The following is an 18,252-nucleotide window of genomic DNA, read 5'->3' on the forward strand; positions in this document are numbered from 1 at the left end:
TTTCAGGATTAGGAAAGGACCAGTTTTTTGAAGGCCAATTCCTGCTGAATCTGGGTGGCTGAACCTGGAGGAAATCTTTGACTGTCTGAACTGACTTGCCTTTTTCCTCAATGGTCTTTAATACATCTTTAGCATTAGCACCAAAAAGCTTGTTCTTTTCCAAGGGTGCATCAAGAAGTTTTGCCTTAACATGATCTGGTAGAGGTTGTTCTTTTAACCATGCATGTCTACGAATGACCGCCCCTGTCACAGCTGCCCTACATGAAGCTTCCAATGCATCATATCCACACTGAAGAAAGTGATTGCTAACTTGCTGAGAGTTATGTACAGCCTCCTGCAAAGACTTCCTATCTAAAGGTTCAGGAGAGGCCAAAGTTTTCTGTAAATCATCTAACAGGAAATCCTGACATTGAAACATATGAAAGAGACAATTGAGAGCTCTCATAGACAAAGTAGTGGAGGTGTAAACCTTCTTCCCCCATCTCTCTAATGACCTAGCTTCCCTGTTGGAAGGCAAAGGATTCTTGGGAGGTGGTAGCTGAAAGCCCTTTCGGCCCCTGTGAAATAGTTTCTAAATCAACAGCATGGGCCCTAAAGAAATGAGAATGTGTTTCAGGGACTCTATAGTATCTGTCCGGCTTGGCAGGAGCCGGAGGGAGAGTATCAGGGGTAACACTGGAGTCAGAGTATAGATCATCCAAAACATCAAGCACAGGAGGTATAGCTAAGGGCCTGTGTTGGGGCTTTTTAAGGAAGGTTCGAAGGCGCTTTCTGGAATCAGAATATTCCTGGCCTTGCCACTTAAAATGTTCCCTCATGGAATGCAAAACTTCCCCAAAATAAATATCCTCAGGAGGGGAAGCCGAGGGGATGGAGTCCTCTGCATCGGAGTCCTCGTAGGTCTGGAAAGGCTCTTCCTGGCTATCGGAGTGGCCAGAGGCCTCAGAATCTTCATCTGAAGGGAGAGGGTCAGTGGGCTCAACCCTGGGCCTCTTATCAGGAGGAGGCTGGGATCCTCTCTCAGGATGGGCCTGGGAACCTCTGATCATGGAGATTAAGTCTGCTGCCATAGTCATGATTTGTGTTTCAGGAGTAGGCTGAGGTAAGGCTTTAGCAGAAAGGTGCTTGGTCTTGCTGGCTGCCTTAGCACGTGTGTAGGCCTTGATAGACATGGACATGGGAGGCCTAGCAGCTCCACGTGCAGGAGTGACCTTATCCACAGCAATGGTCTCGGGCATTTCCTTGGTTTCAGTATCCGGAGGAAAATCAATAACTGGCGTTGGTGTGGTCTCCGGTATCGGAGGTATCGGTAATGCGGTGTCTTCGGTTCGGAGCGGTGAAATAACCGCCTCAGAGGGAACCGGGGCACTCGCGGTAGGTTTTGGTGTGGTGTCGGCGGAAAACGCGGGCCGAGGATGTCGGTCCCGGTCTTTTAGTTTTTTAGGAGTCTGCAATGTCGGTAATTCCGACGGCATCGTGTAATCGAATTTTTTGCCGAAAAAGTCTTCAGCGAACTCCGCCCGGCGCCTGAGAGTGCGCTTATTGAAGCGAGCACAAGCGGCACAGGCCGAGACGTCATGGTCTGGGCCAAGGCAAGGAAGGCAGTAAGAATGGAAATTCTTATGAGGTATTTGTTTACCACAAGACAAACAATTATTAACTTTTTCAGTAATTTCTGACATCGGCTGAGGCAAGAAAAGGTCCCCAACGGGGTACTTAGCTTTTTTGATGACCTCGGATCGAAGAATACAGGAGCTGACCGACCGGCACTTGCGAACTGCTTCTGCTTCGGGCACCGTGCGGCAAGAAAGACTGGAGAGGATGGCGTCGGCTGATGCTTATGTACTCCTGCCGCTCTGATGTCGGAGAGAAATGCGACATCAGCCGACGTCGGACCCAGACTTTGGAATCCGGCCGACAGAGGGCTGCCGGAGGCAGGACAACCCATATGTTATGACTGCAGTTGCATTCTTGAAGGACATCTACAGGGGACAGATCTCTTTTCCTTTTTGAGGGGGTAGCTTGGCTTCTCCTGATCAGCATGATCAGGTCTTTTCCATTTTAAGCATTTGAGACTGAGGCAAGGTAGCAGGCGCCTGAGAGAGGGTCGTTGTTTTTTGGGGTGTGGTTCGAACCCTGGGCCTAAGAAACTCTGTTGTTTTTGAAAGAACGGTAGTCGTGAAAGAAGACGTCTGTGTCGAGATTCAGTACTGCAAAGGACTTCCTTGGAAGCCGGTGCCTGCTCAGCGGCTCCGGACCTATCTAAGGTAGAGACGACCGCAGGATCCTTAGTCGAAGAAGAGTTTTGCGGCATACTGGACTCCAAAAGGTTCTCGGTAGCGGTCTGCGAATCAACAGAAGCGGGCATCAGGGGGTGCAAAAGCACCTCACTGAGTACAGGAGAACTGACGACTAGCTTAACGGAAGCATTGTCGGTAGGTTTGGATCTGTGCGGTCTGTCACTGTCTTTATCTTTACGTTTTTTTCAGAAGATATGCTGTTGGATGGCTTACCAAAGCCATATCGGAATTAAAAGACTGTAAGCGAAAATATCTGGCTACAATAAGGGCCTGACTATGGAGAGTTCTGGCGTTGAACAAAGCACAGAAGCGACAAAGTGGGACATCGTGGTCTGGGCCTAAACAAGTGACGCAATAAGAGTGGAAGTCTTGGTCTGGCATTTGCTTTCCACAGGCAAGACAATTGCTAACTTTTTCTGACATCTGTTAGTGCAAGAAAAAAGAATCCTCAACGGGCTACTTAGCTTTAGAAGACTTCAACTCCAATTTGGAGATGAAAACTCAGGTAGCGGCCGACCAGCACTCATGCGAACTGCTTCTGCTTCGGGCTCCACGGCAAGAAAGACTGATGTAATGGCGTCAGCTGCCTTACTTTATACTACTGACAACCTGACGTCAGTCCTCAAGCGACAGCAACCAACACAGAAATACTAAGCCTCTGGTATTCGGGCTGGTCGAGGGCTACCCTGGCAGGGATAACCCAAATGTGATGACTGCAACAGTGAAACACGAAAAACATCAGGGGTAAAGGTGGGAAGGCATACATGAAGAGGTGTGTCCAAGGGAAGGAGAAGGCATCTGTTCTCTATCCAGATGTCTGCCTTGTCCTGGTGCAGTACTTCCCCAGGTGAGGATTGTCCCTGCGGGCAAACACGTCCACATGGGGGATCCCCCCCCCACTGATGTGTAACTGTGTAGAAAACTTCCGGATGGAGATGCCATTCATGGGGGTCTGTCAGATTCCTGCTGAGGTGGTCTGCCGGGGTATTCTTTTCACCTGGCAGGTATTGTGCCCATGAGGTGCAGGCCTAGGGATTGCACTACCTCCCATATTTCCATGGCTAGACAGCACGGGGGTAGGAATGTGTGTGCTTCCCAGACTGTTTATGTACCACATGACTGTGGTATTGTCTGTGCACTACTAGGACCCTTGGGTCCCATTTGACCTTCAAAGCCATTAAACCATTTTGTACTGTCATGAGTTCTTTACAATTTATGTGCCTCCTTCTGTGTTGAGCAGGCCATAATCCTTGAGTTTGGAGCATTGGGTATGAGCACCCCATGCTGTCTCAGAGGCATCTGTGGTAAGGATTTGGCCCAGGGGCAAAAATCTGAAAGGTAGGCCCTGATTTTGGGTGCAAGCCTGTGCCCACTATGAAAACTCCTGCTTGAGACAAGGTATCAAGGATATTTGGGCGTCCACTGACTGAGAGCTCTGGCACCACATAATCTTCAGGTACCACTGCAGCTTTCTCGTGCAACCTGGCTAGGGGTACCATGAGAAAGGAAAGTTGTGTAAATCTTACCATAACCACAGATGTCCTTCTCTTCCATGTTGCAGTATTCTACATGTGGGATTACCCTTCTTTCTCTCCAGTTCGTCCGGCCAGGATTCCAAAGATTTTCAGTCCCTCTAGGTGTGTCGGACATCTGATGTGGCAGCAGGAACGTGAGCCATAAAAGTAACATCTGCATGCACCAGCCCTCAGAACATAAAAGCCCCAGTCGGAGCCAGTCATATAAGGGCATAGCCTGCCAAGTGTCACCCAGGAGAGCAAGTGTAACCTGACAGGAGGGGAAGGAGGGGGGGGGGGAGGAATACTGCAACATGAAAGAGGACATCTATGGTTATGGTAAGATTTTACACAACTTTCCTATGTCCTTCTATTCCAATGTTGCAGTATTCTACATGTGGGCGAGTGCCAAAGCTCATTGAGGATTGGGTGGTGGTCTAGAAGAGGTTTCCAGGAACCCGTGTAGGATAGCCCTGACAAACCCCACCCTGACTCTGGAGATATGGTCCAGCTTGTAGTGCTTGGTGAAGGTGTGCACAGAGGACCAAGTAGCTGCTTCAAGTATGGTGTTAGTCTCTAGCCCCTTAAAGAATGCTCCAGAAGAGGCCATTGCTCCAGTGTAGTGAACTTTGACATTGCTCTGCAAGGCTTTCCCATGGTATAGGTAGCAGAATGAAATGGCCCTGGAGATCCAGGCCGAAATGGTCTGCTTGGTCACTGCTTTCCCCAGAGCTCTGGGGTGGAATGAGACAAACAGTTGGTCTGATTTCCTAATGGACTTGGTTTTATGTAGACAAAACCTAAGTTGTCTGTGGATGTCTAGGGAATGAAGTACTCTCTCACTATCTCCCTGCGGATTGGGGAAAAAGGTGGGCAGGTGAATGGCCTGGTTCAAGGATAGGTAATTCACCACTTTGGGCGTGAAAGATGGGTGAAGTCCTGAGAGTAATCCTGTCAAGGCGAAGACTAAAAAGGGTGGTGTAGCCATTAGAGCTTGTAGCTCTGAGACCCTTCTGGCTGAGGTTAGGGCTACCAATAAAACAGTTTTCCATGTGCAAAATTTAGGGAGGCTTTGTCTGCTGGCTCAAAGGGGGCCAAAGTGAGTTTTTCTAATACACAGTTAAGGTCCCAGGGAGGAGGGGACAATTTCCTGGGAGGTCTCAAGTGTAGCACCCCTTTGAGGAAAAGTTTAGCAGGAAGTCTGGATGCAAGGGGTGGATCCAGAGGTAGACGGGGCAGAAATTGCAGACAAGTGTGATTTTAAAGATGAGTAGGCCAGTCCTGTCTGTAATAGTTCACACAGGTAAGACAGGATAAGACGGATGTCGCTTTCCAGCGGATCCAACTATCTTTTGCGACAGTTAATAGAAAACCTTTCCACTTCTAGAGACAGGATTTTCTTGTGTTAGGTTTCCTGGCCTCCTGCAGGACATTGAGCACATCCTAATTGTACAGGTGTCCGAAGGGGATCAGAATCCTATCAACCACAGGGTGAGGTGCAGGGATTGCCACTGTGGGTGCATCTGTGTTCCCTTGTGCTGTGTGGGCAGAAACTTGTGGTGACTGCCCTTAGACAAATGAAGAAGGGGAAAGCAGTGCAGTCTTGGCCAGTATGGAGTCACCAGCAAGATTTTTGGTGAGTCGTGCTGAATTTTCAGCAGCACCTTTTGAATCAAGGGGAAGGCATACAGAAATTTCCCCTTCCAGGACACTGAGAAGCCATCTGTTGCCAGTGCCTTGGGGTCAGGTGTCCTGGTGCTGTAAAACCAGGAAGTTGCCTGTTTATGGAGGAGGCGAACAGGTCCATTTGAGGTATACCCCATCTGTGGACCAGATCCAGGAAAACAACTCTGTGAAGCATCCATTTGTGGTTGTTTGAGATGGTCCTGCTTAGGTAATCTGCCTGGGAGTTGTGCAAGGATGGTATGTAGGCTGCCTGTAGGGTAATTCCCTGTGAGGTGGCCAGTTCCCACACCTGCAGAGCTAGTCTGCATAGGAGGTATGATTTCATCCCTCCATTTGTTGAGATACCAGAGGACTGTGGTGTTGTCCGTGAATATCTTGAGAGGGCCTTGCTCTAGGTAGAGTTGGAAGGCTTGTAGAGCAAGGAGAATTGCTCTCATTTCTCGGACGTTTATGTGCTCTATGTTGTGTTTGTCCAAAAACCTTACACTTGTCTTTGTCCTAGAGTTGCTCCCCATCCCAGATCTGAAGCATCTGTATGCATAGTCTGGGTGGGTGTGGGTGTTTCTAGAAAGAGGCCTGGGTTCTTGGCCACCTGAGCCATCCATCATCACATTTCTTGTTTCTAGCAGGGAAGAAGGGGAACCCTGAATTCCAGAGGCTGGGACTGCTGAGTCCATACTGACCGAAGATACCATTGCAGTTTCCTTATATGCAGTTTTGCTACTAAGGGCAACATGGGTATGGTGGCTGCCATGTACCCAGAAGTCTCAGGAATTGCCTTGCTGTCAGTTCTGATGCTTGAAGGGCACCAAGTAGGTGATGTGTACAACCTCCTTTGATGGCAGGAAGGCCTTCATCAGGTCTGTCCGGATTCTGAAACGCAGGAAGACAATGTCCTGTGTGGGCTCTAGGTGAAATTTTGGGAATTTTATTAGAAATCCTAGAGACTGTAAGAGGTGCAGAAAGGCCTGGGAGTGAAGAAGAAGGGTCTTCTGATCGTCTGCCTGTATTAGGTCGTTTAGGTAAGGGAATATTTGGGTGCTCTTTGTCCTGCAGTAAGCGATGACTGGAGCCAGACATTTTGTGAATACCTTGGGTGCAGTGGAAAGCCCAAAAAGCAAGGCACAGAGTGAAAATGGGATGAGCCTGGCAAAAATCTCAGGTATTTCCTGAAAGTGGGCTATATTGGTATGTGAAGACAGGCATCCTTTATTGTCCAGGGTTGCCATGAAACCTTGAGGTAGGAGGAGAGGAAATAGGGTGGGGAGAGTGAGCAACCAAAAGGTAGGAACTTTTAAGAAAGGTTTGAGACGTGAGAGGTCTAGTATAAGCCTCCATGGACCATCCTTTCTGGGGACCAGAAAGATTCTGGAGTAGAATCCTTTTGTTTTTGTTTCTGTTGGCACTGGTTCTATAGTGCTTTGTATTAGCAATGTTTGTAGCACCAGTCGCATTAGGGGTAGCTGACTGGAGGGTGGCTGTGGAGTGCCCAGCCTTGCTGGTGGGGTGATCCAGGTCATAAAGTAACCGTTCTGGATGATGGACAGAACCCATTTGTCTGACGTAATGAGTGACCACACAGGGAGACAGTAAGACAGACGGGCAGACAGGGGAAGGGATGTGGGAGGGGTGGGGTACGAGGATGGCAGGTAGTCAGACACAACCTGCCCTATCTTTATAGGGAGGCCTCTAGCTGAAGGAAGGAGAAGCTCTAGCCAGAGGGGGCTGTTTTCTCGGGGGTCTCCTGGACCTGGAAAGAGCCATAGGCCTAGAGGTTTTTCTAATGAATCAAGTCTTGGCCGGGTAGTTCCTATGGAAGTTAGGGATGGGTGAGACTAGCAGGTGTTTGAGGTCCTGTAATTCTTTGCCTTTTTGTTGCAGGGATTTGAAGAGGTCAGCCACTTTTCCACCAAACATGGCAGATTAATCCAAAGGGGCATCAATAAGCTTAGCCCTGAAGTCGTCAGGGAGGGGCTGAAGGCGTAGCGAAGATGTATCTTCTTAACGCAGAAGCTGATGCAGCTGACCTAGCTGAGGCTTCAGCTGCATCATAACTGCATCTTATGGAGTGTCTATTCACCTGAGAGGCGAATGCTAGCAGAGAGGACAGGGAAGCGTTGGCTGCACAGTTTGGGATATCAGCCAATTCCTTAGTGGCTTTGTCCAGCAGGGCTAAGGAGTACTTGGTCATGTGAGTTTGACAGCTGGTGGCCCTGAATGACAAGGTGGCAGAAAGTACAGTTTTGTACCTACCATAAACGTAGATGTTCGAGTGTAAACACTGCTGCAGTCATTACACTTGGGTGGGTTATCCTGCCGTCAGACGGTTCCCCAGTCGGCCTGAGGTCCAAAGTCTTGGTCCGGCATCAGTTGCCATCGCCTCCTCCCTGACGTCAGTGCGACAGGGGTATATAAGATGCAGCCGACGCCATTTTCTTCAGTTTTTCTTGCCCCAGATGTCAGGTGCCCCCAAATAGGTAGGCAATTCAAATTGCTAGTAAAATATACAAAAGAAAAACAAAACTATTTTTAGTTACCAGCAAATACTCCCCATAGGTAACAAAGGGTAGATGACCTAGTTAAGTACCAGAAAGTAAGAGGGGAAGGAGAGAGGGTAACCTGGACTGCAGCAGTGTTTACACTCTAACATCTACATTTATGGTAGGTACAAAACTGTACTATGTTCATCGTGTTACACTGCTGCAGTCATTACACTTGGGTGGAATCCCAAAGCTGAGGTAGGGAGGCTGGATCTATAAGGCATTAGGGGTGGCTATAAGGCCCTGCAGTACAGCAGTGGTGAAGCCAGCTCTGGATTTGGAGTATAAAGGCAAATGGTAATGTTTGGTGAAGGTATGCACAGAACTCCATGTTGCTGCTTCCAAAATATCCTTGGTAGGTACTCCTCTGAGGTAGGCAGTTGAAGTGGCTGTTGCCCTGGTGGAGTGAGATCTAATGCTGCTAGGTACAGGTCTGCCATGGTGGGTATAGCAGAAACGTATACAGTGTCCTATCCATTTTGAAATAGTCTGCTTTGAAATGGCTTTTCCCTGTGCTACTGCAGCGTATGCTACCAATAATTGCTCAGATTTTCTGAAAGCTTTGGTTTTGTCCAAGTAGAAGCGTAACTGTCTGTGAATGTCCAAAGAATGCAGTAGTCTCTCTCCTTTGTTCTGCGGTTTTGGATAAAAAGTTGGCAAGTAAATAGTTTGGTTTAGAGCCACACTTGATACCACCTTTGGCATAAATGTAGGGTTAGTTCTTAAAGACACCCTGTCCTGGTGGAAGATGAGGAAAGATTCCACTACCATTAGTGCCTGTAATTCTGAAACTCTTCGTGCTGATGTTACTGCCAGTAGCAGAACAGTTTTCCAAGAGATGTATTTTAATTCTGCTGTGTTAGCTGGCTCAAAAGGAGGTAAAGTGAATTTTTCCAAAACAAAGTTGAGGTCCCAAGTTGGTGTAGGTGCTCTACGGGTCGGTCTTATGTTTTTAGCCCCTCTGAGGTACTGTTTGAGCAAAGGATTAGAAAAAAATTGGTGGATCCGTGTTGTAATGAGCAGAAATAGCTGAGGGGTGGATCTTGATGGATGAAAAGGAGAGGCCCTTGTCCAGCATCTCAGTTAAGTATTGAAGTATCTGAGGAATGTTTGGGAAAAGAGGGTCAAGGCTGTGCGCTTGGTTCCAGGCACAGAATCTCTTCCATTTATCAGAGTATGCTTCCCTGGTGCTAGGCCTTCTGGCCTCCAGAATGACATCCATAACAGCTTTGGAGAGAGGCATTGCTTGCTTGACTAAGGAATTTTCCATGCAGCTAGATTTAAGGTCTTTAGCTGGCTGTGAAGTATCTGATTGTTGTGCTGTGTCAGCAACTGTGGGATTTGAGGCAAAATCCAGGGTGGTTCTTGTGCTAAGTTCTTTAAGATTGGGTACCAGTGCTGTCGTGGCCAGTCTGGTGCAATCAGGATCATCTTTGGCTCTTCCTGCCTGGCTTTTATGAGTACCTTTGGAAGGAGAGGTAAAGGAGGGAAAGCGTATACTTGTAGTTTTTTCCAGCTGAATGAGAGGGCATCCACTTTCCATGCTTGTAGATGGTAGCTCCTTGTGCAGAATTTCTGTAATTGGCAGTTCATTGGGGAAGCAAACAGATCTATGTCCGGGCTCCACCATTTTTGTGTCATCATTCTGAATATTTGTGGGTTCAATTCCCATTCGTGGGGGTCCATGATGTTTCTGCTTAGGTTGTCTGCCAGTGTGTTTTTCTCTCTTGGCAGGAATTGTGCTTACAGATGAACTTGGTAGTTTAGAGCTGTGTTCCACAAGGTCATGGCTTGTCTGCAGAGGGAGTAGGAGTGTGTGCCCCCTTGCTTGTTTATGTATCACATAACTGTGGTGTTGTCTGTCTTTAGTAATAATTGTCCTGGATGCAGCAGGTCCTTGAAAGCTATAATAGCATTTTGTACAGCTAGCATCTCTTTCTGATTGATGTGGAGATGTCTTTGCTCTGTGGGCCACTCGCTCTGGATACATTTTCCTGCCATGTGTGCTCCTCAGGCGTAATCCGATGCATCTGTTGTCAGTGTTTGCCTGGCTGTGGGTTGAGTGAAAGGCTGTCCCTTGTTGAGGTGACAAGCTTGTGCCCACCATCGAAACTCCTGATGTAGGCAAGGAATTAGTGGTATAACGGTTTCCAAACATTGAGAGTGTTGAGACCATACACTCTTTAGGTACCATTGTAGTTTCCTCATATGCAGTCTGGCATATGGAATTAGTAGTATGCAAGATGCCATGTAGAACAAGGCCTGCAGAATTTTTCTTGCAGGGAGTTGGGTCTTTGTTGCCATTAAATGAAAATATTGAGTCAGTTGTCCTTGCTTGTCTGGTGTGAGATAAGCCATCTGGGCCGTTGTGTTCAAGCTGGCACCCAGGAATATTATCTGTTGGGAGGGCACTAGTTTTGATTTCTTTTCGTTTACTGTGTACCCCAGGCAACTTAACTTTTTTACATATGCCAGATGCTTTAGTAGAATGTCCTTGTTCTCTGCTTGAATCAGGCAGTCGTCCAGGAATAGATAAATTTTAATTCCTTTTTGCCTGCAAAATGCAATTACTGGTGCCAGGCACTTTGTGAAGACCCTGGTGCAATAGATAAGCCAAAGGTCAGTGCAGAGAATTGATATTGCATTGAACCAGCTAGAAATCTGAGGTATCTTCTGCAGTTTTGTCTGATAGGGACATGCAGGTATGCCTCTTTGAGGTCCAAAGTCACGAGCCAAGGTTTCTTGCCCAGCATGGGAAGAAGCTGCTGTAGTGTCAACATCTTGAATTTCGGAACATCCAGGTAAGTGTTTAGTGAAGAAAGGTCCAGAATGGGTCTCCAGATTTTGTCCTTTCTGGGAACCAGAAAGAGTCTTGAGTAAAAACCTTGTCCTTGTTCCTGTGGTGGTACCTTCTGAATAGCTCTCATGTCCATGAGTGCTGTAATTTGTTTTTGAGCCTATAACCTTGAGATACAATGTTGATAACCCATTTGTCTTTGGTGATGCAATGCCAGTTGTGATAGAAAAGTGCCAGTTTTCCTCCTAAGGGTGCTGCCAAGAGAGAGCTGTTTGGCAGCTGCAGTGGAAAGTCATTGAGGCTGGTTTTTATAAGGTTGAGGCCTGTCTTCCCCTTCTTTCTGGCCTGGTGTACCCAATTGTCGAGGCCTGTAAGGGCTTTGTGCCTGACCTCTACCCTCTTGGACGTTTGTATCTGCCCCTTTGAGGTCTATCTGTGACTGGAAAGGACCAATTCTTTGTTGGCCAATTTCTGCTAAAACGAGGAGGCTGAACATGTAAGAAATCTTTCACCGTTTGCATAGATTTTGCCTTATCCTCCATCTTCTTTAATACCTCCTCTGCCTTAACTCCAAACAGCACATCCCGCTGCAAAGTTGCATCCAATAATTTGACCTTAACATGATCTGGTAACGTATGTTCTTTTAACCAAGCATGCCTTCTAATGACAGAGCCTGTAACTGCTGATCTACAGGAGGCCTCTAAGGAATCAAACCCACATTGCAAAGTATGTTTTTCCCACTTGTTCAGCTGCATGCAATAAATCCTGCATTTCTTTAAAATTAGGAGGATCTGAATCTGAAAGCATCTTTTGTTTCAACTGAGACATCACAAATTTCTGATATTTTAGCACGTGAAACTGGCAATTCAAGGCTCTCATTGCTAAAGTTGCAGACGTATATACCTTCTTTCCCCATCTGTCTAATGCTCTGGAATCTCTATCAGAGGGAACTGGGTTTTTTGCTGATGAGGCCTTAATCCCTTTGGGTCCCTGAGAAATAGTTTCAGGGTCAGCAACAGGGCTTTTGTACAGAAATTTGTGAGAGTCAGGGACTCTAATATCTATCGGGTTTAACTGGGGCTGGGGGGTAAGGAGTCATGGTTTAAACTGGATTCAGTGTACACATCATCCACAATATCTAAAACTGGCGGGATAGCAAGGGGTCTGTGTTGAGGCAATAAAAGGAAGTCTCTGAGCCTTTTCTTGGATTCTGAGTAATCCTGGCCTTCCCAATGGAAATGTTCCCTCATGGTATGTAAGGTCTCCCCAAAGGAGTAATCCTCAGGCGGAGAGGCTGATGGAATTGATTCCTCAGCATCAGAATCCTCATAAAGGGGTAAAGAATATCCTAGGTCCAAGGAAGAGTCTGAGGAAATGGACACCTGGTCAGAAGATTCATAGTCTGCATCCTGTTTGGGCCTTTTTTCAGGAGGGGGATGGGACCCCCTGATCAGGGTGATTAGGTCCTCGGCCATTTTTAGCACTCGTTTCTTAGGCATGGAAGCCTGTCCTGGAGAGTTGTGTCTGTTTCTTTGCTTTTAAGGGAGGCTTAGACTTAGCAGAGGGTTTAATGGTTAACTGGGTAGGTCTGAAAACACCCTCTGTAGCTGTGGATTGCTCAGCTACTTCGGTTCCCTCTGTAGGGTTAGGATCGGAAAGCTGAAAACCTAGTGCATCTGAAGGCCCAGCCAGCTCCACGTGGGAGTCGGAGGCGGTCTGTGGAAGCGGTCATCAGGGGCTGAGTAGGCGCCTCGCTGAAAACTGGAGAACCGGTGACCGGCCTAGAAGAGGCCTCGTTGTCAGTTTTGGGCCTCGGATGCCTGTCCTTGTCCTTTTTATGCATTGCGGTCGTCGGAAGTTCCGACGGCATGGTGTAATTGAATTTTCTGCCAAAATAATATCGGGCAAAATCAAACCGACGTTTAATAGTGTGCTTGTTAAACCTAGCACAAAACCGACAACCAGTGACGTCGTGGTCAGGGCCTAGGCATGGAATACAATAGGAGTGGAAATCCTTATGAGGTATTTGCTTCCCACAAGAAATACAGTTATTAACTTTTACTGACATCGGTCCGAGGCAAAAAAAAGTTTCCCCAATGGGGTACTTAGCTTTTTTAGAAGACTTCGGTTCTGGATTCGGAATGAAAATCTCAGGAGTCGGCCGACCGGCACTTGCGAACTGCTTCTGCTTTGGGCATCGCGCGGCAAGAAAGTCTGAAGAAAATGGCGTCTGCTGCATCTTGTATACCCCTGTCGCACTGACGTCAGGGAGGAGGCGACAGCAACCGACACCAGACCAAGACTTTGGAACTCAGGCCGACTGGGGAACCGCCTGATGGCAGGATAACCCAAGTGTAATGACTGCAGCGGTGTAACACGATGAACATGTATACATTTTCTTCCTCAGCCGGCTCCACTGTCTTGCTGTACTTGTCAGCTGGAAGAATGGTTGTAGTAGGGAGACGTTTGGAAGCCCCGTCAGTAGAAATGCAGATAGTGGCTGGGTCAGCCGGTGGATAATTAAGCAGAAATTTCTCTGTCTCAGGGACCTTGTACAGTCTGTCCACTCTGCCTGGGGCTGGAGGTTGGGAGTCAGGATTGATGGAAGCAGAGGAAAAGGCATCCATGAAGGCTGGCAGAACAGGAGGGATAGCAGAAGGACTAGGGGAGTCCATCTGTATAAAACCTCTTTTGCACTTCAGTCATATCTGAGGATTCCCACTTAAAGTGGTCTTTCATTTTGCTGATAGTTTCCCCAAAGGTTAAATCCTCCACTGGGAAGTCAGGCTCAATGGAACCTTCTTCTGGAGATCCATATCCCAGGGGGGAAAAGATGTGTGAGGAATAGGAGAAGAAATCCTCCAAGGAATCAGACAGTTCCTCTTCTTCCAGTTCTTCTACCCTCCTTTCAGGAACTAGAGGCCTAGGATTTGGGAGGGAAGGAGCAGTGCTAGGAGTTCCTATTGTAGTAGGCCAAAGGGCCATAAAGGCATTGAATAAATTCTGGCTGAAGTCCTGCCAATCAGGCATGCTTTCAGATGCAGGTGATAGAGGTACCTGCTTTATCCAGAGCAGCAGAAGCCGAATTCTCAGCCAGGCCAATGTCGGCCACAGGGTGAGGAACAGGCAGTATAGGCGCAGCAGAAGACGTAGGCTGCATGGTCTTGGCCCTCTTCTTAAGCTGTTCTGATGGGGCGTCGGACGCAGTTTCCCTAACACTATTTGTTTTAACCGCTGGTTTTCCAAGTAGAGATTTAAAGCATGCAAACGGCTACGTAAGGTCTTAGGTACGAATGCCTGACAAATAGTGCAGTTCTCGTGGTCATCTTCCTTACCTAAACAAAAAATACACTGATCGTGGGTGCTTTTGTGAGGAATCTGCCAACCACACTTACACTTGCCTGTTCCGGATGACATGAACAGACTATATAAACAGGAGGACTGAAAGGATCCCCAACGGGGTATTTCTCTGAATTTTTCTTAATCAGACGTCCGTGAGAAGCAGGAGCACCTTGGGTACGATTGGCAGCTGAGAAGTTCTGGGGGTTGGTGTGTGCAGACGTCACTTTTATGGCTCACATTCCTGCTGCCACATCAGACGTCCGACGCACCTAGAGGGACTGAAAATCTTTGGAATCCTGGCAGGACGAACTGGAGAAGAAGGGTACACCCACATGTAGAATACTGCAACACTGGAATAGAAGGACATCACAGGATACCATGAACCACAGTGCTCTGAGGAACTCCCTGGCTTGATACTCATTTTCCTGTATCTGTAGGAAGTAACTGGTTAAATAGGTGATCTTGTCTTGGGGGAGGAAGGCCCTCTGGAGGGACGAGTCCAGGAGAGCTTTCAGAAAGACTTTTTGGCTGGGACCAGGCTGAATTTCTTGAGGTTTAGAGTAAACCCCAGAGACATCAGGAGATCCTGTGTGAATTTCAGATCTTTGTTGATCTTTGGAATGTCTGCAGCTTGTATTAGGCAATCGTCCAGGTAAGGGTAAATCTGGATCCCTTTGGTTCTGCAGTAAGCAATGACTGCTGCCAAGCACTATGTGAAAACCCTTGGAGCAGTAGACAACCCAAAGTGCAGAACTGAAAACTGACAGTGACAAGAGCTTGCACTGAAGCGAAGAAAGCTTATCTACGATTTTTGAATATGAATGTGTAAGTAGGCGTCCTTTAGGTCTACTGAGACCATGAAGGCCTGAGGAGTTATCATGGGCAGTAATTTTTGAAGTGTCAGCATTCTGAACTTTGGTATCCTGAAGAATTGGTTTAAGCTGGAAAGGCCAAGAAAAGGGCACCAAGATCTTCTTTTCTTGGGCTTAGGAATAACCTTGAGTAAAACCCTTTCCCTTTTTGTTCCTCTGAAACTGGCTTCACCGCTCCTTGAGAACACATAATCTGTATCCGCTCGAGAGCCTGAGTTTTTTTTGATTTGGGGGTACATCTGGGAAACCAGAGTATACTAAGAGTTCTTTGAAAGTGAGTCTGTAACCATTTGCAATAATGTTTAGAACACACTGATCTGAAGTAATGTGGGTCCAGTTTTGGAGGAAGAGAGAGTGTCTTCCTCCTAGTTTTGGGGTGGTGGTGGGAGGGTGAGCAGAGGGAGAGAGAGTCACAACTGCTCTCTGGATGGGGGGCTGTGACCTAGAACTCCCTTGCCTGGGTGTTTTACAAGTCCACTGCCTTGTGCTCTGTTGGTGATGCCTTTGCCTGGAAGCTCTGTCCTTTTGAGGGCTTCTCTGTTTAATCCTAGGCTGGGTAGGAAAGTACCAGTACTTGGCTGGAAAGTTCCTGCTGAACCTAGGTGGTTGTACTTGCAGGAAGTCCTTAACTGTTTGCATGGACTTTGCCTCGTCTTCCATCTTTTTGAGTACTGCTTGAGCTGTAGGTCCAAACAGTCTTTCTTTGTCAATGGGAGCGTCTAAAACATTAGCCTTTACATAATGAGGGAGAGATTGCTCCCTAAAGCCATATGTCTCCTAATTACTGAACCAGCGTCAGATGCCCTGCAGGATGCCTCCATGGCATCATAGCCACAATGCAAGGAGTGTTTAACCAGCTGGGAAGTGGAGTGACACAAGTTCAAAAGTTTCTTAGCAAGATTTTTATCTTCCATGGTTGAAATCTTTTGCTTGAGTCAATCCAGGATGGTTTGCTGATATCTGATCATATGGAATTGACAACTGAGGGCCCTCCATAAACAGTGTAGTGGAGGTGTATAGCTTTTTCCCAAACCTGTCTAGGGCCCTACTCTCCTTGTCCGTGGGCAAGGGATTCTTGCAGGCACTACCTCTGACCCCTTTAGGCCCTGGATTGCCAACTTCTGGATTAGCTGAAGGATTTTTAAACAGATATTTATGGGCGTCTTGCACCCCACAAAATCTGTCTGGTTTCCTAGGGGCATAGGGAAGTGAGTCAGGGTTCATGGAAGCATCCTGGAACACATCCTCTACCAGCAGATACATGTAAGATGCTTATATATTTTTTTTTTTTACAAAGATGCACTACATAGATTGCAACTTGATGTCTTAAGAAAAGGTAATTGTTCTGTAGTGGCCCTATATAAAGATAAGAAATATTTTTTCTGTGGTGGAATTATACATGACATTAAACTCTAAGTATAAAACATTTAGTTCTCAAACAGTTCATGTGCAATATATGTGACAACCTGATATTAAATATGACTTATACGAGATGGTTGAGAAGGGTTACAGTACCAAATGTTGGGAATAAATAAAATGGAGGTAAGTAGTGTGAAACATTAGCTGGTAGGGAGATAATAGTTAAATTACGAAGAGGGAGAAAGGCATTGCATAACTGATGAGTCAATGATAATAAGGATGAAAATACAAGAGCACATACTGACACAGAACCTGGTTGTAAGACTGGTGGAGAGTGTCTGAAGGAGACAAGAAGTTAACTGAAGAGGGGTGGTGGTAAGGCTTACTGTGTAGAAGGGGACAGAGGTTACAAAGAGATAGGGATATGTGGTATGAGCTGACAGGTGAGGGGCATGTGCACGACCACATTTGTGTGACTGTTTTAATAAGGGTTTGAAAGCAGACAGTCTCATGGTCTGTTTTAGCTATGCTGGGATGCTGCACTACATTAAATTCAATCTATAAATCTAAACATATTGCTACTATTCCACTTCTAATTTTTATTATTGTGATAAAGAGCTGTGACAAGAATCCTCAGACCTGCAACCCATGCATATATATCTATATCTATATATATATATTTATATAAAAAATGGACTAGAAACACAAGTTCTGATGTCCACTTCTATGACCGTAAAACTGAAGAGAACGGCTTACCTGCTAGTAGGAAGATCACAACTTGTGACTTTAGCAACAGTATGAATACAGCTTGTGCTGTCCAGCTGAGTACCCACTGCATCAGCAGAATTCTTTAGCAACAGTATGAATACAGCTTGTGCTGTCCAACAAACGAGTACCCACTGCATCAGCAGAATTATAGTCACATATGTTATCCACAAGAGGAAATCCATCATTTTAGCATTAAAGTTCAAAATGAGTAATCAAGTCCGACTCTTCAGGCTCCACTTACGTACAAGCACTTCTAAACGTCTGAGAAAAACATATCAAATGAATACAGGACAGCTCTTATCACCCTGACTGTTCAAAAATGGCAGATGTGCCTCCCCTAGTGGTACAACTGTTAAAAAATGGCAAATGTGCCTCCCCGAGTGTGTAACGTCTAGGTGGTTTTTGGTGGGGTGCTGCTATGCAATCCATGCTCCTACAAAAATACACCACCACCAGTGTGAGACCATCACTGAATAAAAAGGCAGCTTTCAAGGAGCTAGAACACAATAATGACTTCTGCTCCCTACCAAACAACCAAAGAATACAGCTTACCAGTTGCCTTTAACCTTGGTCTTGGTTTAGACTTTTCAGGTCTGCTCCTCCGAATTTTCTTGCTTCTCCTCCGTGAGCTACCATAGTCACTGTCATCGTCATCATCAATTACAAAGTCTTCATCACTTCCAGATTCCTCTAACAAAACCAAACAAAATATACAGGAAAAAAGTTTTTTTTTTTAGTTTATAAGGTAAATCCATAGAGAAAAATTCAATGACCTCAAAATCAGTAAACCGCACTTCATAATGACAAATAAATTTGAGTAAACTAATGAATTAGTAAGGACACTTAAAATTTTTTTTAACAGAACATACCAGTGTAACTATTATGTTGTATGCAGCATCCACTTTACTGCACTTAGCTATACCACCTAGCATCATAAAGTACCTAAGGAAGTGATCATAAAGCCCGACATTTTTAAGCAGTTAAAATACAGTAGTTGGGAGGGGGGGGGGGGTGTGATGCATTATAGAAAATCAAAATAATTATGCAAAGTCTGAAATAACAGGAACTAAAGTA

The 18,252-nt window shown here is 46.3% G+C and overlaps 1 protein-coding gene across 1 annotated transcript in view; it reads right to left on the reverse strand.

Moving 5' to 3' along the window:
* NUCKS1 (nuclear casein kinase and cyclin dependent kinase substrate 1) overlaps nt 1-18,252 on the reverse strand; it is a 927,319-nt gene that overhangs the window by 214,196 nt on the left and 694,871 nt on the right. Inside the window, exon 8 of the mRNA XM_044076829.1 lies at nt 17,731-17,868. Coding sequence (XP_043932764.1) covers nt 17,731-17,868 — 138 coding nt within the window. The remainder of the gene's footprint in view (nt 1-17,730; nt 17,869-18,252) is intronic.

Source organism: Protopterus annectens, chromosome 7.part0, assembly GCF_019279795.1.
Source record: "Protopterus annectens isolate FY-2018-M chromosome 7.part0, PAN1.0, whole genome shotgun sequence".
NCBI classification, from domain to species: domain Eukaryota; kingdom Metazoa; phylum Chordata; order Ceratodontiformes; family Protopteridae; genus Protopterus; species Protopterus annectens.